The sequence below is a fragment of the Tachyglossus aculeatus genome, chromosome 17, assembly GCF_015852505.1.
Source record: "Tachyglossus aculeatus isolate mTacAcu1 chromosome 17, mTacAcu1.pri, whole genome shotgun sequence".
In the NCBI taxonomy this organism is placed as follows: Eukaryota; Metazoa; Chordata; class Mammalia; order Monotremata; family Tachyglossidae; genus Tachyglossus; species Tachyglossus aculeatus.
In genome coordinates, this window is record NC_052082.1 from 38,209,827 (window position 1) to 38,232,293 (window position 22,467).

A 22,467-nucleotide genomic window follows, 5' to 3' on the forward strand; every position below is an offset into this window, starting at 1 on the left:
ATGTTGCCAACTTGTACTTCCCAAGCGCTTAGTACAGTGCGCTGCACACAGCAAGCGCTCAATAAATACGAATGAATGAATGAATGAATGAATGAATGAATCTCGAGCGGTCCTGAGGACCGAGAAGGAGCTGGGGAAAACACAGTTCAAGTGGGAGCTGTGCTAGGCACAAACTGTCCTAGCAACATGAGCAGTGGCTGGGTGAAATCTGGGGTGAGAATTCCGAGGCCGTGGCTCCATTGAGGCTGTCATGGCAACGGGGCCTGTGGAATTCTGGGGTGGGCACTCAGACGGCGGTTAGGCAAAAGTCGGGCAGCTCTTAGGGGTGGCGAAGGAAGCCCCTATCATCTGGGCCTGGGACCCTGAGAAGATCAAATGGGAGAGAAGAAGAAAGTGCTCCTCCTTCTGTGCTTTGTATTTCTTCCTCCTTTCCCCTTTTTTCCTTTCCTCTGTGTTCCTTGCTCCTTTTTCCCTCCCTTCTCTCCTCCTTTCCCCTACACTTCTTTGTACACAGCACCCTCAAAGCTTTGCCCCAAACCCCACCCCCTCAAAAGCTCTGTCCCCAAATTAACCCCCACATCAAGCAGATGAGCCCTGCTTAGGATCCCTAGGGCCTAGACCTCAGGCCTGGTGTTGGGCCTAGTGTCTGGGGCTGGGATTGGGTCCTGGGGCTGAAGCCTGGGGCAAGACTTTGAGACTAGGAGTGAAGACTAGGCTACAGTTGGGCCCAGGCTGAACTGTGTTGGAGGACCTTAACGGACAGCCTCACCACACATTTCCTGGCAGTTATTTCTGTGGAAGGCAGAGCTGTTCACTTCCTGTTGAGCTGGGAGTCCCCAAGTGCCAGAGGCTCTGAGGCTGCCCAGAGCAGCCTTTTTGCCAGCATCCATGGCCAGGTACCTGCTCTTTTCCCTGACACAGAGAGAGATCAGAGTGGCCAGAGTGGGAGTGAGCACAGCTCGCCTCCGAGGACCTCCAGGCGGCCTAGATTCTCTCAGGGGCTTTGCGTCCTCCAACGCCAGGCCCAGAAATTACCTGCACAAGAGCATCGTAAGCACCCTACACTACCAGAAGAGCCTGCCCCGGTAAGAATGGTCTCCTTGAGCCCAGGCGCACTCCTTCCAAATCTCAGTTTTAATCAGTCAATCAATCAATCGTATTTATTGAATATTTGGGGGGGTTACACTGGAGTTAGTAGAGAGGACTCCTACCCTCTAGGAATTAATAATCTACCTAAAATTAATTGTAGGTAGGGGGAATCATAAAGATAGTAAAGGCATGTAGTTAAGTGCTTCTAGGAGCGTGAGTGCCTTTAGTAATTAAGGTGACATGGAAATTCTGAAGTGGCAGTTGGGAGTGATATAGGTTACGATGTTGAGCTTAGATGAGAGATTAATCAGGGAAGTCCTCCTCGAGATGCTGTTTAAGAAGGGTCTTGAAGATGGGGAGAACAGTTGTCTGTCAGATGTGAAAGGAAAAGAGTTCCAGGCAGAAGGGAAGGTGGAACCAAAAAGTCAGTTGCAAAAAAGAAACAAGATCCAGGCCCAGTGAGTAGACTGGCTGGAGAAGAGCTGAAGTGTAGTAGTTGGGAAGCAAGGATAGGTAGGAGGGAGAGAGCTGAGTGAGTCACTTAAAGCCAATAGTGAGGAGTTTTGGTTTGACGTAGAAAAGGATGGGCAACCTTTGGGGGATTTTGAGGCATGGGGAGATATGGACTGAAAGTTTTTTAGAAAAATGATTTGGGCAGCAGAGTGAGAAGTGGACTGGGGAGCGGGGAAGCTGGAGACAAGGAGGCTCTGCACTAGCTTCCTCGTTCCCCAGTCGATGAGGAAAGATTAGATAAATGTTTGGACCAGCATGGCGACGGTTTGGATGGAAGTGGGGGGGTGGATTCAGGAGATGTTGCAAAGAAATGACAGGATTTTGAGACTGACTGTGCAGGTTGAAAAGAGAGAGATGAATCAAGGGTAATGACAAGGATGCAGGCTTAAGAGACAGAGAGGATTGTGGTGTTGTCTGCTGTGATGGGAAGATTACATGGAGTAGGGCTTTGGGAGAAAAGGTTGTCTCTGGTTATTTAATGTGCCCCATCCCTCCTTCAAGGCTGTGGCTCTTGACAGGTGGGTAGGTATGGCCACTGATGGTATTCAGGAATATCACGTTCACCCTGACCCACTGCCCTCCCACAAATCAGGGAAAGGCTAATTGGAAAATGTAGTATAAAAATGCCAGTATAAAAGTGGCCGAATGGCCATCCTACAGCTGTGTCTCAGCCTTGGCCCTGAAGAGAGAGCTTAGGGAGCCCCTCAATTTATGGTGCTCCGGTCTCTGTTGAGACTTCAGGCCCCTAAAGAGACCTGCCTCTTAAAGAATGGCCTTTGATGTCGTTTTATACTGGGCAGTCCAGTTCTCTTTTCTCCTAGATGGTTCTGGCATGACATCTAATCCCTTTATATCTGGTATTTTAATTGTAGACGTCCAACCCTCTTCTACCCCTTCTGCCTCCAAGTCCCATCCCTCAGCTAGGAAGTGACACTTGTGTTTATAGGGAGCTGACTGGGGCTTAGTTGAAGAAGGCCTCTTGGAAGAAATACGTTTTTAATAACATTTATTGAGCACTTACTGTATTCAGAATCCTGTGCTAAGTGCCCCTGTACTAAGTGCTTGGGAGAGTACGACAGAGTTAGTAGACATGTTCCCTCATTCAAAGACCTTACAATACCGCAGGGGTTCAGTCACTAAAATAAATTACAGGTAGAGGAAGCAAATTACTATAAGGATTTGTACATACGTGGGGTGGGGATGGGGGCAGGGTGACAACCTAAGTGCTTAGGGGGTATGAAGTCAAGTGCATAAGTGACATAATAACAAGGGACGTTAACTCCTCACAAGGGTGAAGAGATAAGGGATTAGTCAGGGAAGGCTTCCTGAAGGAGTTATTATTTTAGGTAGGCTTTGAAGATGGGGAGAGTGGTAGTCTATTGGATATGAAGGAGCGGGGATGGGTGTGGGAATTCCAGGCAGGAGGGAGGGTGTAAGCAAAGAGGTCAAAGATGAGAGAGATGAGATCGAAGCACTGTGAGGAAGTTGATGTTAGAGGAGGGAAGTATACTGGCTGAGCTGTGGTGGGAAAAAAGTGAGGTTAGGTAGGAAGAAGAGAGCCAATGGAGAGGAGTTTCTGATTGATGCAGAAATGGATGGTCAACCATTAGAGGTTTCAGAGGTATGGAAAGACATGCATTATGATAATTTAGAAAAACAATCCAGACAGCAGAGTGAAGTGTTGATTCGAGAGAGAGGAGAGGCCGGAGGCAGGGAGGTCAGTGAGGAAGCAAAGGGGAGTTTGGTATTCTCAAGTTCTGTCAAAGGCCAGCCACTGCCCCTAAGCCAAGCATAGGTTGCATAGCTGCAGCCCAGGGTGAAAAGCAGGGTGATCCAGTGGAAAGAGTATGAGCCTAGGAGTCAGAGGACCTGGGCTCTGCCACTTGTCTTCTGGTTGTCCTTGGGCAAGTCACTTAAGTTCTCTGGGCCTAAGTTACCTCATCTGTAAAATGGGAATAAAGATTGTGAGCCCCACATGGGTCATGGACCGTGTCCAACCTGATAGGCTTGTATCTATCCCAGTGCTTATTAGAATGCCTGGCATATAGCAAGCGCTTAACAAAGTACAACTCCAGCCTTGATGTCTATCCTTCTCTGCAGTCTCACATTTCCTCCTGCCTTCAAGACATCTCTACTTGGGTGTCTTCCCGTCACCTAAAGCTTAACATGCCCAAAACAGAACTCCTTATCTTCCCACCCAAACCCTATCCTCCCCTTGACTTTCCCGTCACTGTAGATGGCGCCTCCATCCTGTATGTCTCACAAACCCATAACCTTGGCATTGTCCTTGACTTCTCTTTCTCATTCAACTCATATATTCAGTCCATCAATAAATCCTGTCAGTTCCACCATCACAAAATCTCTAAAATCTGCCCTTTCCTCTCCATCCAAACTGCTACCATGCTAATACAATCACTCATCCTAGCCCACCTGGATTATTGCATCAGCCTCCTTGCTGACATCCCAGCCTCTTGTCTCTCCTCACTCAAGTCCATACTTCACTCTGCAGGCTGGGTTATCTTTCTACAAAAATGTTCAGAACATGTTTCCCAAGGCCTCAAAAAAACTCCAGTAGTTGCCCATCCACCTCCACATCAAACAATAACTCACCTTTGGCTTTAAAACACTCAACCTCCTTGGCCTCTCCTACCTCACCTCACTACTTTCCTACTACAACCCAGGCTGCACACTTCGCTCATCTAATGTTAACCTTCTCACTGTGTCTCGGTCTCATCTATCTCACCATCGATCCCTCACCCATGTCCTGCCTCTGGTCTGGAATACCCTCCCCTCTCAAATCTTACAGACAATGACTCTCCCTGCCATCAAAGTCTTATTTAAGGCATATCTTCTCCAAGAGGCCTTCCCTGATTAAGCCCCCTTCTCCTCTTCTCCCACGCTCTTCTGCATTCATTCATTCATTCAATCGTATTTATTGAGTGCTTACTGTGTGCAGAGCACTGTACTATGCCCTTAAAAAGTACAGTTGAGTAACAAAGAGATAAAATCCCTGTCCACAAAGGGCTCACAGTCTAGGAGGGGGGAGACAGGCATCAAAACAAGCAAACAGGCATCAATAGCATAAATATAAATAAAACGAATTATAGATATATGCACATCAAAACAAGTAAACAGGCATTAATATAAATAAATAGAATTATAGACATGTGCATATATACACAAGTGCTGTGGGGTGGGGAGGGTGACCTGAGAAAAAAGGGGGTTTTAGACTGGAAAGGCCTCCTGGAAGGGATGAGCCTTCAGTAAGGCTTTGAAGGTGCGGGGGGAGGAGTGTGATTGTTTGGCAGATTTGAGGAGGGAGGGCATTCCAGGCCAGAGGTAGGATGTGGGTCGGAGGTCGATGGTGGGACTGGCAAGAACGAGGTACAGTGAGAAGGTTAGCATGAGAGGAGCGGAGTGTGCAGGCTGGGGTATAGAAGGAGAGAAGGGAGGTGAGGTAGGAGGGGGCAAGGTAGTGAGGAGTTTTTGTTTGATATGGAGGTTGATAGACAACCACTGGAGATTTTTGAGGAGGGGAGTGACTTGCCCAGAATGTTTCTGTAGAAAGATAATCCGGGCAGCAGAGTGAAGCATAGACTGAAGGGGGGGGGCAACAGGAGGTTGGGAGGTCAGAAAGAATGCTGATACATTGCCCTGACTTGTTTTCTTTGTTCTTCCCCCTTCACAGGCCCCAGCACTGAAGTACACTTCTGCAAGTTATTTAGTTATATTAATGTCTGTCTCCCACTTCCCTAGACTGTAAACTCATTGTAGTCAGGGAATGTGTCTGTTTATTGTTGTACTGTTCTCTCCCAAGTGCTTAGCACAGTGCTCTGCACACTAAGCCCTCAATAGCTTTGATTGAATGAATGAATGAATGAAATACCAAGACAAAACAAAACAAAAAACCTGTGGGACAGGCCAGGCAGGCAGCAAGGGAGGTGGCAGGCAAGGGCCAACGAGACTGAGGCCAGGACAATCTTGCCAGTGGGGCATGAGCCTGACATAACTGGCAAAACTGCCTCATTCCCCAGGCAGGACACCTAGGACTAATTAAATTTACCATATGGCCCTCTCATCTGCAGTGCTAAGACCAGGACTTGACACAGAGTAAGCACTTAGCAAAAACCACAATTACTATTTTCATTAGTATTTTTAGTTTCCTTCTCACCCCAAACACTCATTCTCCTCCTTTACCTGTAGCTCTCCAGGGATTTTCCCCAGACGTACCCTCCACACCTCTTGTTAGGGGACAAATTCCATTGTCCTATTTGCATGCTGAAGTAATTGGAGCACTGTTTTTTCAATCCATCCATGAAATTTATTGAGTGCCTACTTATTCAGAGCAAAGTACCAGGCCCTTGGAAGAGTACAATAGAGTAAGTAGATCCAATCCCTTCCCTCAAGGGGATTGTAATCTACTACAGCTAGGAGCAATGTAATCTGCACCCCTCTGCTTATTTTAGAATGGCAGACTGCTAGAAATGCCCATTATCCATGTATCAATTCTAATAACGATATCTTTGTTTTTCTTCAGACTTCCTATTCCCAAACTAGAAGATTCAGTTAAGAGATACCTGCAAGCCCAGATGCCTCTTTTAAGTGAGGAACAATTCAGGTACAAACACACACACATACACACACAAACCCACTCACACAATACCGTCTCCTCCACGTTTGAAACTGATACTGAATGTGAAGTTTGGCTATGGCAGTGTGTGAGTTGTAAAGAGCCAACAGTCACCCAATGCAAACCACTGTTGGGCTGCCATGTGTGCTTAACACAACACCTCACAATGCTTTTTTTTTACCCTCTGACTCCCAATCCTCTTGAAGCTTTAAGCTCAAAAAAAGGCCCTGTTTTCTTGTCTGCTACAGTTGTCTTCCAGTTTGTAGCTGAGATGCAGCACTGATTGAGGCTTTGTTTTTCTGTGTCCAGATTGTGTTTCCTCCATCCCCCTGGTTTTTGGTCTCCCAAAGTACTGGCTATTGGACAGTCCAGGCATCCCAGTCAGAGCAACACAAAATCAGAGCTTTACTCCATAGACTTTGTCTGGCTGTTTTCACTTAAGTTGTTACCTGTAACAATTACCTGACATCATGATTTCCTTTCTTATTATTGCAGGCAAACAGAAGGATTTTCACAGAGTTTTAAGACTGGAATTGGGAAAGAACTGCAAAGGATGCTTGTTTCTCAGGATAAAAAGAATAAACATACAAGCTATATTTCAGGTAGGATGTGTTTGGGTATGGTCTAGTGGAAAGAGCACAGGCTTGTGAGTCAGAAGACCTGGGTTCTAATTTTGGTTCTGCCAACTGCTTTCTGGGCAACCTTGGGCAAGTACCTTAACTTCTCTGTGCTTCATTTCTCCTGTTCTCCCTCCTCCCGAGCCCTATGAGACAGGGACTGTTCCCAACCTAATTTACTTGTATCTATCCAGTGCTTATAACAATCAATCAATCAATCGTATTTATTGAGTGCTTACTGTGTGCAGAGCACTGTACTAAGTGCTTGCGAAGTACAAGTTGGCAACACATAGAGACGGTCCCTACCCAACAGTGGATTCACAGTCTAGAAGGGGGAGACAGAGAACAAACCCAAACGTATCCTACTTATTTTATTTTGTTGGTATGTTTGGTTCTGTTCTCTGTCTCCCCCTTTTAGACTGTGAGCCCACTATCGGGTAGGGACTGTCTCTATGTGATGCCAATTTGTACTTCCCAAGCGCTTAGTACAGTGCTCTGCACATAGTAAGCGCTCAATAAATACGATTGATTGATTGATTGATTGTATTAACAAAATAAAATAAATAGAATATATATGTACGAGTAAAAAATAGAGTAATAAATATGTACAATCATATATACAGGTGCTGCGGGGAAGGGAAGGAGGCAAGACGTGGGGGATGGAGAAGGGGGTGAGGGGGAGAGGAAGGAGGGGGCTCAGTCTGGGAAGGCCTCCTGGAGGAGGTGAGCTCTCAGGAGGGCCTTGAAGGGAGGAAGAGAGCTAGCTTGGTGGATTGGCAGAGGGAGGACATTCCAGGCCAGGGGGATGACGTGGGCCGGGGGTCGACGGCGGGACAGGCGAGAACGAGGCACAGTGAGGAGATTAGCGGCAGAGGAGTGGAGGGTGCGGGCTGGGCTGTAGAAGGAGACAAGGGAGGTGAGGTAGGATGGGGAGAGGTGATGGAGAGCCTTGAAGCCGAGTGTGAGGAGATTCTGCCTGATGCTCAGATTAATTGGTAGTCACTGGAGATTTTTGAGGAGGGGAGTAACATGCCCAGGGTGTTTCTGGACAAAGACAATCCGGTGAGCAGCATGAAGTATGGATTGAAGTGGGGAGAGACACGGGAATGGGAGATCGGAGAGGAGGCTGATACAGTAGTCCAGAAGGGATAGGATGAGAGTTTGAACAAGCAGTGTAGTGGTATGGATGGGGAGGAAAGGGTGGATCTTGGCAATGTTGTGGAGCTGAGACCGGCAGGTTTTGGTGACGGATTGGATGTGAGGAGTGAATGAGAGAGCGGAGTCGAGGATGACACCAAGGTTGTGGGCCTGTAAGACGGGAAAGATGGTAGTGCCATCAACAGTGATGGGAAAGTCAGGGAGAGGGCAGGGTTTGGGAGGGAAGACAAGGAGTTCAGTCTTGGACATGTTGAGTTTTAGGTGGCGGGCAAACATTCAGATGGAGATGTCCTGAAGGCAGGAGGAGATGCGAGCCTGGAGAGAGGGGGAGAGAGCAGGGGCAGAGGTGCAGATTTGGGAGTCATCAGCGTACAGATGATAGTTGAAGCCGTGGGAGCGAATGAGGTCACCAAGGGAGTGAGTGTAGATCGAGAACAGAAGGGGACTAAGAACTGAACCTTGAGGAACCCCCACAGTAACGGGGTGGGAGGGGGAGGAGGAGCCTGCAAATGAGACTGAGAATGAACTACCGGAGAGATAAGAGGAGAACCAGGAGAGGATGGAATCTGTGAAGCCAAGGTTGAATAGCGTGTTGAGGAGAAGGGGGTGGTCCACAGTGTCGAAGGCAGCTGAGAGGTCGAGGAGGATTAGGATAGGGCCGTTGGATTTGGAAAGCAGGAGGTCATTGGTGACCTTTGAGAGGGTAGTTTCCGTGGAATGTAGGGGACGGAAGCCAGACTGGAGGGGGTCGAGGAGAGAGTTGGTGTTGACAAACAGTGTTTGACATATAGTAAGCACTTAACAAATTCCATTAAAAAAAAGGCGGAGGGAAGGAAACATTGTAGCCGTGGGTTCTATGAAGCAAGGGCACATTTCTGAACTTTAGAAAGCTCCGATGGCAGTAGCAAGCAGTGTGGCTTTAGGGAAAAGAGTACAGGCCTGGAAGTCAGAGAACCTGCGTTCTAGTACCAGCTCTGCCACTTCCCTGCTGTGGAACCTGGAGCATATCACTTCACTATTCTGAATCTCAGTTTTCACATTTGCAAAAAAGGGATAAGATACCTCTTCTCCCTCCTCTTAGACTATGAGTTCTCTGTGGGTCAGGGACTGTGTCCAACCTGATTATCTTATTATTATTAATGCACTGAAATGAATGTGAAGTAGATGTTACCAATCAATCAATCAATCAATTGTATTTATTGAGCGCTTACTGTGTGCAGAGCACTGTACTAAACGCTTGGGAAGTACAAGCTGGCAACATATAGAGACAGTCCCTACCCAACAGTGGGCTCACAGTCTAGAAGGGGGAGCCAGAGAACAAAACCAAACATACTAACAAAATAAAATAAATAGAATAGATAGGTACAAGTAAAATAAATAGAGTAATAAATATGTACAAACATATACAGGTGCTGTGGGGAAGGGAAGGAGGTAAGATGCGGGGGAAGGAGAGGGGGACGAAGGGGAGAGGAAGGAAGGGGCTCAGTCTGGGAAGGCCTCCTGGAGGAGGTGAGCTCTCAGTAGGGCCTTGAAGGGAGGAAGAGAGAGCTAGCTTGGCAGATGGGCAGAGGCAGCATTCCAGGCCGGGGGTAGGACGTGGGCCGGGGGTCGATGGCGGGACAGGAGGGCTGAGTAGGTGCGAATGAGGTTGTCGTTAATGTAACTTGGTGATAACAAGGGCCTTTTTCCCGGGGTGGGGGGGAGGGGAGAGTCAGTCAGGACCGGACCGGGAAGGGGGGTTGGGGGGCACTATAAGGAAGGTCGCTTAAGGGTGGGGGGTGGTGGAGGCAGGGGGCGTCTATGGCGGCGCTCGGAGGAGAGGAGCCTTCCGGGAGGAGCGGGGGCCACGCGGTGTGATGGCGGGCGGGCCTCTCGGGAACGGAGTCCCGGGCGTCCATGGCGGGCCTCTCTGGCGCTCTGAGGAGTGGATCCTTCCAGGAGCAGCGGGGGCCACGCGGTGTGATGGCGGGCGGGCTGGCTTCTCGGGAACGGAGTCCCGGGCGTCTATGGCGGCGCGCTCTGAGGAGAGGTTCCTTCCGGGAGCAGCGGGGTCCACGCGGTGTGATGGCGGGCGGGCGGGCGGGCTGGCCTCTCGGGAACGGAGTCCCGGGCGTCTGTGGCGGCGCTCTGAGGAGAGGAGCCTTCCGGGAGCAGCGGGGGCCACGTGGTGTGATGGCGGGCAGGCGGTTGGGCCTCTCGGGAACGGAGTCCCGGACGTCTATGGCGGCGCGCTCTGAGGAGAGGATCCTTGCGGGAGCAGCGGGGGCCACGCTAAGTGTTATCTTCTTAGGCAGTATCTAAAGTAAATAAAAACTGTGTTTTGTTCATTGTCGGAGGCATGTCTACCTACTCTGTGTTGTTCTTTTTCAAGTCCTTAGTACAGTGCTTGGTATATAGTAACTGCTCAATAAATATCATTGATTGAGATTCACTTTAAAAATCAATCACAACGTGCCTAGTTTCTTCTATCTGTTCACCTTCTGGGCCAGTCATTGATAATATTGTTGATTATGCATTTCATCTGTGCCAAGCACTATGGAAGGTACAATACAATCAGATTTGACCTAGTCCCTGTCCCACATGAAGCTCACAGTCTAAAGAAAGAAAAAAGAAGTATTTAACTGAAGAAGAAACTGAGACAATGAAGTTAAGCAGCTTGCCCAGGATCACACATCAGGCAAGTGGCAGAACTGGGATTGGAACCCAGACTTCCTTGGCCCTAAGGGTGACCTGACCCCATTTAGCCGGGAACAGCAGGTGGGAAGTCGAGTAGAAAGGTCCAGACTCCTTCTTGGAATTTCGGGATCTGGAATGGATTTGAGCATTCCTGCTACTACGCTGGACCTCCGGCTGGGTTTCTACAACAGTGTGGCTATGGAGCCACCGTGATGGCACTTTTGCCTGACAGTAAACCAAGTAATGGTATTTACTGAGTGCCTACTGTTTGCTGAGAATTGGTCTGATTGCTGTGGTCAGAGCACTGTATAGGGTTCAATCAATCAACAGTATTTATTGAGCACTTATGGTGTGCAGAGCATTGTACTAAGCACTTGGGAGAGGACAATATAACAGAGTTATATTGTAAGCTCCCTGCCCACAAAGAGTTTACAGTCTATAGGAGACAGACACTAAAATCAATTATAGATATGTACATAAATGCTGTGGTGCTGAGGGTGGGGTGAATAAAGGGTACAAATCCAAGTGCAAGGGTGACACAGAAGGGAGAGGGTGTAGGGGAAATGAAGATTTCATCAGGGAAGGCCTCGTGGAGGAGATGTGATTTTAATACGGCTTTGATGATGGGAAGAGCGACCATCTATTGTATACGAAGGAGAAGGGAGTTCCAGGGCAGATGCAAGACATGGGCAACAGGTCAGTGGTGCGATAGTGAGATTGAGGTACAGTAAATGGGTCAGTGTTAGAAGAGCCAAGTGAACATGATCTGTTGTAGTACAAAATCAGTGAGGTAAAATAGGATGGAGCAAGGAGATTGAGGGCCTTAAAGCCAATGGAAAGGAGTTTTTGTTTGATGCAGAGGGGGGTGGACAACCACTGGAGAGTCCTGAGGCATGGGGAAACATGGCTAAACATTTTTAGAGCAATGATCCAGGCAGAAGAGTGAAAAATGGACTGAAGTGGGGAGTGTAGACAGGTGGTGGAGAAGTCAGCAAGAAGCTGATGAAATTATCAAGACAGGATATGTTAAGTGCTTGGATCAATGTGGTAGCAGTTTGGTTGGAGAGGAAAGAGCAGATTTTAGCAATGTTGTGAAGGTTGAGCTGACAGAATTTGATGACAGATTGAATATGTAAGGTGAGGTTATGGGTTTGTACAACAGGGACGATGGTGGTGCTGTTTATCGTTATGAGAAAGTCAGGAGGAGGACAGGATTTGGGTGGGAAGATGAGCTGTTCTGTTTTGGACATATTAAGTTTTGAGTTGTCAGTGGGACATCCAAGCAGACATGTCTTAAAGGCAGAAGAAAATGTGAGACTGACAAGAAGGAGAGAGATCAGGGTTAGAGTTGTAGCATAGAGATGGTAATTGAAGCCATGGGAGTGACTGAGTTCCCCAAGGGTGTTGGTATAGAGAATCTACACCAGAATTTGTGCTGAGGGGAAGGGGACCAGAATTAAGCCCTCAAGGGACTCCCACAGTTAGAAGGTGGGAGTCAGGCTGGGATTCTTCCAAGGGCAGAAACTGTAGTGGTGTAGTGGATAGAGCAGGGGCATGGGAGTCAGAAGGTCATGGGTTCTAATCCTGGGTATGCCGCTCGTCTGCTTTGTGGCAGAAAAACAATTAACCTCTCTGTGCCTCAGTTACCTCATCTGTACAAAATGGGGATTAAGAGAGTGAGCCCAATGCGGGACAGGGACTGTGTCCAACCTGATTAACTTCTATTTACCTCAGTGCTTAGAACAGTGCTTGGAACTTAGTAAGTGCTTGACAAGTACCATAATTATTGCCATAATTATGTTTATTATTATAGTCCCTGCACTGCTACTTTCCTAATGTTACACATTGGGTAAATTCCTTAACCTGTGCCTCAGGTTCCTCATCTGTAAAATGGGGATAAAATACCTGTTCTCCCTCCCTCTTAGACTGTGAGACCCATGGGGCAGGGACTGTGTCTGATATGATTACGTCTAACTCTGTTCTTGGCATATTCTAAGTACTTACATACTATTATAGGAGCATTGCACTAAATGTCTACTAGATGAAGAATACTATACTGAATGTTTTTTGACTGAAGAGCAATGTATGGGGCACCGACCTCTCCTACGTCTAGAACACTGTTCTAAGCATCAGCTGAGTTTGGAGCATGGCACTGACATCTATCTCATACAGAGTGCCGTTCTGAGAGCCTACCATGCACAACTGACTACTCTGTTCAGAACACTGTAATTAGTAATAATTATTGTAGCTTTGTTAAGTGTTTACTGTGGGTCAAACACTGTTCTAAGTGCTTGGAGTAGATACAAGCCAATTGGATTAGACACAATCTCTGTTCCACATAGGACTTACACTTTATGCAGGAGGAAGATCAGGTATTGGACCCTTGTTTTTCAGATGGAGAAACTGAGGCACAAAGAAGTTTAGGTCACACAGAAGACAAATGGTGGGGCTGGAATTTGAACCCACGTCCTCTGGGCTCTCTGCAGTAGTCCACAGTGTTTCTCTAGTACCACTGATTAAGATTTTTAATCAGTACTACTATGTGCAAAAGCCCCTTACTGAGTGCTGGAAGAGATATCGATAATCGGATTGAACACATTTCCCATCCTGCATGAGGCTTACATCTAAGGCTGATGGAAGAGGGCATCCTAGAGGTTTGGGGGTTCAGAGGGAAAGGGACCAGCAGAGACAGGGGGCCCATGGGGTGAAAGAGGTGAGGCAGAGGAGCTCCAGGTTGAGGACAAACATGGGTGGTTTGAGTCCCAGAGTTGTCCTCTTCTCACTTTTCACTCCTTTCTTCCCAGGTCTGTGGCTGGATACATATCTAACTCTCCGCAGCCCCCTTGCCTTCAGCTCTAATGTAGGATTAGCTTTCCATCCAGACCCAAACCCGGGCCACAACGACCAGCTCATCCGAGCAACCAACCTGACCATTTCAGCTCTCCGGTTCCTCAAGACTTTCAGGGATGGCTACCTTGAGCCTGAGGTCCTGCACCTCTACCCAGAGAAGACGGACACCGAGGGGTTTAAGAAGCTCATCCGATGGGTCCCTCAGGCTCTGGTGTGCACTGCTGCCTCCATGGTTAATGTTTACCCCATGGATATGTCCCAGAATTTCAGGCTTTTCAGCACAACCCGCCTGCCTAAGTTCTATAAAGACAAACTTCACACTGACGAAAAGGCCCGACACCTGCTGGTCCTAAGGAGAGGGAATTTCTATGTCTTTGACGTCCTGGACCGTGATGGTAACATAGTGAAGGCGGCTGAGATCCAGGCTCGCCTGGGGTACATTCTGGCCGATGACTGCCCCATTCCTGAGTTCCCTCTGGCCTACCTGACCAGCGAAAACCGAGACACTTGGGCCCAGCTGAGGCAAAGCCTCCAGGTCAGTGACAATAAAAACACACTAAAGAAAGTGGAGACGGCCGTGTTCTGCCTGTGCCTGGATGACTTTCCCATCCAGAACCCTGACCACCTGTCTCACAACATTCTGCACGGTGATGGCATGAACCGCTGGTTCGACAAGTCCTTCAACCTCATTCTGACCCAGGATGGACAGGCAGCCGTTCACTTTGAGCGCTCCTGGGGTGATGCCACAACTCATCTTCGGTTCTTGGAATACATTTTCAAAGACAGCAGCCACTTCCCGGCCGTCATTCCCTGGGGCCAGCAGAAAACAGGAGCAGACAACTCACTGGCCCCAGTGAAGAAGCTCAACTTTGTATTGGACGACTCTCTGAAAGCAGGAATAGTCCAGGCCAGGGCTCGGTTCAATGCCTTGTCACAGAACCTGGCTGTCCGGCTTTGTCGGTTTCAGCAGGGAGGCAAAAAGTTTCTGAAGAATCAGGGGGTGAGTCCCGATGCTGTGATCCAGCTCTCCCTGCAGATGGCTTTCCTGGGACAGTATAATGCTACGGTTCCAACCACAGAGTCCTGCAGCATCGCAGCCTTCAAACATGGTCGCACTGAGACCCTCCACGTGGCTTCTGTCCACACAAAGCGGTGTGCAGAGGCCTTCATCCGACAACCTTTTGAACACAGTGTGGGCGAATTCCAGAACATGATTGCTGACTGCTCCCGTCACCATGTGAAATTGATCAGGGAAGCCACTGCTGGTGAGTAGGCTCGTGGGGCTTGGGGGAGGAGGGGACCTTCTATCAGTTGAGGGTTCAGTCAGTTCATTTCCATTCAATCGTATTTATTGAGCACTTATGGTGTGCAGAGCACTGTACTAAGGGCTTGTACAATATAGCAATAAAGGGAGACAATCCCTGCCAAGAACGAACTCACAATCTAGAGGGGGGAAGACAGACATCAATACAAATAAACAGGCATCCATATAAATAAATAGAATTACAGATATATACATAAGTGTTGTGGGGCAGGGACGGGGGGAAGAGCAAAGGGAGTGAGTCAGTGTGACACAGAAGGGAGTGAGAGATGCGGAAAAGTGGGGCTAGGTCTGGAAAGGCCTCTTGAAGGAGATGCACCTTTAGTAGAGTTCTGAAACGGGGGAGAGTAATTGGCAGAAATCAGGAGGGAGGGCATTTCAGGCCAGCGGTAGGATGTGGGTCGGCGGCCTGACAGGTGAGATGGAGGTACAGTGAGAAGGTTAGCACCAAAGGAACAAAGTGTGCAGTCTGTGTTGTAGAAGAATAGAAGGGAGGTGAGGTAGGGGAGGACAAGGTGATGGAGAACTTTAAAGCCAATAGTGAGGAGTTTTTGCTTTGCTACAGAGGTGGATAGGCAGCCAATGGAGATTTTGAGGAGGGTGGTGAAATGCTCTGAATATTTCTGTATAAAGATAATCTGGGCAGCGGAGTGAAGTATGGACTGGAGTGGGGAGAGGCAGGAGGTTTTAAGAGGTGAGAAAAGAGGCTGATGCAGTAATCTATGCGGGATAGGATGAGTGATGGTACTAATGCTGTAGCGGTTTGGATGGACAGGAGAGGACAGATCTTAGTGATGTTGTGAAGGTGAGACCAAAATGATTTGGTGACGGATTGGATATGTGGGTTGAATGAGAGAATGGAGTCAAGAATGACACCAAGGTGAGACGGAAAGGATGGTTGTGCCATCTGCAGTGATGGGAAAGTTCGGGAGAGGACAGGGTTTGGGAGGGAAGATAAGGAGGGTCCTCTCCGGCAGCTCCTGAAGGTTACTCAAACAGCAAACTGGCTCTTGTAGAGCAATAATAATCATGGAATTCATTAATCAATCAATCAATCAGTAGTGTTTACTGAGTCCATATTCATCAATCGTATTTATTGAGCGCTTACTGTGTACAGAGCACTGTGCTGAGCACATGGGAAAAAGTACAATATAACAGAGTTAGTAGACAGGTTCCTGCCCACAATGAGCTCACAGTCAAGCACTTACTATGTATCAAGCACTGTGGTAAAGGCAGAATAATCAGGTCAGTCACAGCTCCTGGCTCACACCAGGCTCACAGTCTGAGGAAGAGGCTAAGCTAATCAGGTTGGACAGAATTGTTTTTTTACAATGGTATTTGTTCAGCATTTACTGTGTGCTAGGCACTGAAATATACACTAGGGTAGATAGAAGATAATCAAGTTGGACACAGGCAGTGTCCCACGTGGGGCTCACAGTCTTAATCCCCATTTTACAGATGAAGAAACTGAGGCACAGAAAAGTGATTTGGCTAAGGTCACACAGCAGACTAGTGACAAAGCCAGGATTAAAAGCCAAGTTTTCTGACTCCCAGGCCGGCTGTTTCTCACTAGGTCATAATCCTTCCTCCTGCTTGAAATTTATTTTAATGTCTGCCTTCCCCATTTGATGCTTAATTCCTTGAGTGCAATAATGGGCTCTACTAACTCTATTGAACCATCCCCAGTGCTTAGTTCAGTGCTTGGCACAGAGTAAGCATTAAGTAAATATACCTGATTGATGGATTCCTCCTCATTTGTGGCTCTAGGTAAGCAGCAGACGTATCAATCAATCAATCGTATTTATTGAGCGCTTACTGTGTGCAGAGCACTGTACTAAGCGCTTGGGAAGTACAAGTTGGCAACATATAGAGACAGTCCCTACCCAACAGTGGGCTCACAGTCTAGAAGGGGGGAGACAGAGAACAAAACCAAACATATTAACAGAATAAAATAAATAGAATAGATATGTACAAGTAAAATAAATAAATAGAGTAATAAATATGTACAAACATATGTACATATATACAGGTGCTGTGGGGAAGGGAAGGAGGTAAGACGCGGGGATGGAGAGGGGGACGAGGGGGAGAGGAAGGGGGGGCCTCAGTCTGGGAAGGCCTCCTGGAGGAGGTGAGCTTTCAGTAGGGCCTTGAAGGGAGGAAGAGAGCTAGCTTGGTGGATGGGCAGAGGGAGGGCATTCCAGGCCAGGGGGATGACGTGGGCCGGGGGTCGACGGCGGGACAGGCGAGAACGAGGCACGGTGAGGAGATTAGTGGCGGAGGAGTGGAGGGTGCGGGCTGGGATGTAGAAGGAGAGAATGGAGGTGAGGTAGGAGGGGGCGAGGTGATGGAGAGCCGAGGGTGAAGAGTTTCTGCCTGATGCGCAGATCGATTGGTAGCCACTGGAGATTTTTGAGGAGGGGAGTAACATGCCCAGAGCGTTTCTTGACAAAGACAATCCGGGAAGCAGCATGAAGTATGGATTGAAGTGGGGAGAGACACGAGGCTGGGAGATCAGAGAGAAGACTGATGCAGTAGTCCAGACGGGCTAGGATGAGAACTTGAACGAACAGGGTAGTGGTTTGGATGGAGAGAAAAGGGCGGATCTTGGCAATGTAACCAGATCTATCTCAGCTTCCTCAGCCCACTCAGCCACCCAGCCCAGAAAACAGGACAGATGTCTACGTTGTGCCCCGTGCCTTGACCTAGGAAAAGTTGGCTCTTGCCTGGAGATAGATACGGTCTGGCCATCCATCAGGTCTGTTGAGAGCTTTGGAGCTTCTGGGAGCTTGGGATATTCTGATTTTTAATGAGCTGAGAATTGCCACTGAACATCTGCCAGTGCCTCTGCTTTCCAGATTCCTGGATAGATTTTCATCATTTTCTCTCCTTAATACTACTACTAATAATAATGGCATTTATTAAGCACTTACTATGTGCAAAGCACTGCTCTAAGCCCTGGGGAGGTTACAAGGTGATCAGGTTGTCCCAACGGGGGCTCACAGTCTTAATCCCCATTTTACAGATGAGGGAACTGAGGCACAGAGAAGTGAAGTGACTTGCCCAAAGTCACACAGCTGACAAGTGGCAGAGCAGGGATTTGAACCCATGACCTCTGACTCCAAAGCCCGGACTCTTTCCACTGAGCCACACTGCTTCTCCTTCTACCTGCTGAGGAGTTGGAATTTAGATAAATCTTCCCGTGTTCATGACAGAGTGTCTTTTCCACAGGCCATGGCTTTGACGGACACCTACGGGCTCTGCATCACTTGGCAACGACCAAAGGGGACTGGTTACCAGACTTCTTCTTCGACTCGGCCTACAATCACCTGAATCACAGCATCCTGGCCACCAGCCTGCTGGCCAGCCCCTCCTTGAAAGCAGGAGTGTTTCCGCCAGCAGTATCGAGTGGCTTTGGGATTGCATATTCAGTGGAACCGAAGGCCCTCCAGTTCAACATTTCCTGCTCCTCTGGCCAGAGCCTTAATGAATTCCAGCAGAATGTGAAGAGATGCCTGGAGAAAATCTGGCTCATTTTAGAAGGCAAACCCATTATTAGTTAGAGCGGCTCAACTACTGTGTTGCTGGGAGGACGGGGGGAGAGACCCCCGGCCTAGGCCTCCGCCCTCCATTCCTCATTCTCAGCTTCTTGTGCCCTTCCCAAGTGGTTCTTGCAGCTGAAAGAGGCTAGATCCCCCACCCACCCTCCAGACCTTTCTCTTCCCAGAGGTGGAGCCAGGTGGGATTGGGTGGAGACTCTCAGGGCCTTCTCTGCGAGAGATCTCAAGTGGGTCAGGCCTTTGACTTGGCCAGTTCCATGAGTGAATGACTTGAAGATTCACCATGGATGGGGCCTGGGGTCAGATCAAGGGATTCCCCAACATCTCGTGTCTAATGGGCTCTTGGGTCTCTAAAGCCACATTTGGGGAGTGGAGTGGGTGCCCTTCATCTGAATCTTGAGCAGCTGGGGGGTTGGAGGCTTCTACAGAGTATCTCCTCTTGGGATTCCTCAGCCCAGAAGGAGAGCCCCAGCCCATTGGGGTTGTCTCCGGGCAGGTCTCACAGGTGGACTGGGATGGCGGGCTGGCTGGGCTGGGGAAGCCTCAGGGTGATTGGAGATGTCTGGCAGCATGTCTGCTAGGTCTGGAACAAGGTGATGGGGATGATATCTTCCCACAGTTCCCCTTCCCAAAGCAGGGGGATACCTTCCATCTGTTCTGCATTTGGAGCCCCATTGGGGCCCACAGGGCTTGGGACAGTGGCCTCTTTGAGTAAAATTGAATGACCCTCTGACTCTGCAGCAGATAGAGTTGTTTAGGCAGCCTGGTGCTAGCATTTCTCTAGAAATCAGAGAACTTTGAACAAAGTTAGAAAGGTGTCAGAGAGTTGAACACCCATTTAATGCAGTTTATACAGTCCAGGGCGGTTTCCCAGAAACCCAAGAGCTGTCCTGATGGGGGGATGGGGAGGGCGGAGGGGGCTTCAGCTCTGCATTCTTCCAAGGCCCAAATTCAGCCCTGTCAGGCCAGTGCCCGGACCTAGGGCCAGGCAACAATCAAATACTCTTTTCCAGCTGATGAACATCTGGCTTTCCTCTTGGCATTTTAAACGTGGCCAGCCAATATTTCCTTTTATGGCCTCTATTAAGTTTAAGTTGCAGCTGCCAAAATTGTTATTATTGTTATTATGGTTTGGGGATATGTTTGACTCACAGAGTATTTGCAATGGAAAAGTTTTGGTTGAAGCTTGAAAGTTCTGTGTTTGAAAAAGGCCTCACACTATGAATAAGAATTTTGCTTTGAACCAAACATGGAATCCCTTGACTTTTTTATTTAATCTAAAATGAAACTAGAATTTCAGACAAATCAATCAAACAAGCAAGCAATATTATTTATTGAGCACCTACTGTGTGCAGAGTATTTTACTACGTGCTTTAGTGAGTATAATAGAGTAAGTAGCCATGATTCCTGTACTCAAGGAGCTCACAATCACTCAATTGTATTTACTGAGCACCCACTGTGTGCAGACCACTGAACTAAGCACTACAAGTAAAATAGCATTAGTAGGCATCCCTACCCTCAGGGAGTGTACAATTTGGCAGTATACAATCAAATTGCCAAAGTTTTTCACTCCTTTGGCTTTAATGGATTTTCTAACCTCACTTTATACAGGAATCCTGCCAGGTACTTGGGAAATCTTCCTTATTTCCCAGGTTCTGTCCACACGCCTCTTGACCTGCCAAAGAAAATGGGGTTTTGGGTGGTGAAGAATCACGTGCAAAATACTAGAGACCTGGGGTTGCTGACAGGACCAGCCCTAGCCTTCTGATTGGATGGTACGGCTAGGCAGAACTGACTGCATGGGATTGTGGGGGGACCCACAAACCCAAAATAAAGTGGCTGGTGCGGTCTTGGGTGAAGTGGGCTCCAAGTGGGATAGAAAAAAAGGGAAGAGAGGGAGAGCAAGTGAGCGAGAGAGAGAGGCTGGGTGGGTAGGTGTAAAGAGAAAGGGGAATAGGGGAGGCATGGTGATAGAAGGACGCACGCATGCACCCACCCACCCAAGGGAAGGCCAATCTGGGCAACTAGGCAGGGCGAGAGAGAGAGGCTGGGTGGGTGAGTGTAAAGAGAAAGGGAACTAGGGGAGGCATGGTGATAGAAGGAAGGAGAAAGAAGCGTGGCTCAGTGGAAAGAGCACGGGCTTTGGAGTCAGAGGTCATGGGTTCAAATCCCGACTCCACCACTTGTCAGCTGTGTGACTTTGGGCAAGTCACTTAACTTCTCTGTGCCGCAGTTACCTCATCTGTAAAATGGAGATTAAGACCGTGAGCCCCCAATGGGACAACCTCATCACCTTGTAACCTCCCCAGTGCTTAGAACAGTGCTTTTCACATAGTAAGTGCTTAATAAATGCTATTAAAAAAAGGACGGACGCACACATGCACGCATCCACGCACCCACGCACCCACCCACCAAGGGAAGGCCAATCTGGGCAACTAGGCAGGGCTCCAGAAAGAAACTTTCCTATCTTTCCCTTCCCATCAACTGTTGGGGGTGGGAAGTGGCAACTAAGTGTGTGGTGAAAATGGCATTGTCAGAGAGAAAGAGATAAGAGTAGGAAAAAGAGGGAGAAGCAGAGGGAAGGAGAAGGAGAATTAGGCCGGGTAGCCTTCTCGACCTCCCTGAAGCTGCTGAAGATGCACCACAGATGACAGCACCACTTTGACATATCTACAGCGGCATCCAAGGTGGGTTTTGGACTCCGGAATTCATGGCTTTCACTCCCACCGTGAGGCATCTGCTTACTGTAATGCCCTGTTTCCAGCTGGCCAGGCCCCACAGGTTAGTAGCACTCCTCAGGCAGAGGCAGCTCTGAAGCAGCCGGTACAAGGGATGGATAGAAGTTGGGGGAACTGATTGTGATGGCCACAGAGCCACTGGGGCTTGGACCTGTCGCAGATCTCTGACTCCAGCTTGAGCCACACAGCACAGCACAGTACTTGTTAGACCTGCTGCAGCCCCCCCGCCCCTCCTACCAGCAATGGCCCCTTTAGGACTGGAAGTTTCCCTCTCCTCCCCTCCTTGGCCTGGGTGCCCTGGGCATTAGCAAGATTTGACAGCTGCCCACAGGAGTCCCTTCCACCCTCTGAGCCCCACTCCCCTGAGACCCCAAACCACTTCACCTACTCTAGACTATCAGACAATAGGGCAAGTCAGGTGGTCATATCAGGAAGACAAGCAATGTTGGGTGACCACTTGCCATTTGACCCTTGCAAGATGGTGACTACCAAGGGCATTTGCCAGATCAATCATTCAATCAATCGATCAGTGATATTTATTGAGCACTTACTATGTGCAGAGCACTATACAAAATGCTTGGGGAAAGTACAATACAACAGAATTAGCAGACATTTTCCCTGCCCATAACAAGCTTAAAGTCCAGATGGCTGCTGAGGCAGACCTTTCTAAGTTGGCAGCCATATAGACAACATGCCAGAGGTGGGATAAGGCAGGCTATAGCATCACCAAAGGGGACAGTGGCAAGAGCAAAGCCACATCAGCAGGGTGGAATTACTCCAAGCCAAGACCCAGGGCTGAACTATCCTGTGAGCCCCTGCAAAGGATGCCATACTGAAGTGTGTATTTTTCACCATGTGTTAATAACTTGCTGAATTCATTAATTCATTCATTCAATCGTATTTATTGAGCGCTTACCGTGTGCAGAGCACTATATTAAGCTCTTGTAAAGTATCAGAGGTCATGGGTTCAAATCCAGGCTCAGCCACTTCTCAGCTGTGTGACTTTGGGCAAGTCACTTAACTTCTCTGTGCCTCAGTTATCTCATCTGTAAAATGGGGACTGTGAGCCCCACGTGGGACAACCTGATCACCCTGTAACCTCCCCAGCGCTTAGAACAGTGCTCTGCACATAGTAAGCACTTAATAAATGCCATCATTATTATTACTATAGAGACAATCCCCACCCAACAACGGGCTCACAGCCTAGAAGGGGGAGACAGACAACAAAACAAAACAAGTAGACAAGCATCAATACCATCAAAATAAACAGAATTATAGATCTCTTCCTGTGATTCCAACCAGCCAGACAGATAAGCTC

At 48.4% G+C, this 22,467-nt stretch overlaps 1 protein-coding gene across 1 annotated transcript; it reads left to right on the forward strand.

Moving 5' to 3' along the window:
• Positions 1–448: 448 nt before the first annotated feature.
• LOC119939475 (carnitine O-palmitoyltransferase 2, mitochondrial-like) lies at positions 449–19,649 on the forward strand. Its single transcript, XM_038759522.1, has 5 exons — positions 449–1,085; positions 6,140–6,220; positions 6,728–6,834; positions 13,488–14,798; positions 18,083–19,649. Exons 1-5 carry the CDS (start codon positions 889–891, stop codon positions 18,412–18,414), a joined length of 2,028 nt encoding a protein of 675 aa, XP_038615450.1. The 5' UTR covers positions 449–888; the 3' UTR covers positions 18,415–19,649.
• The last annotated feature ends 2,818 nt before the right edge of the window (positions 19,650–22,467 follow it).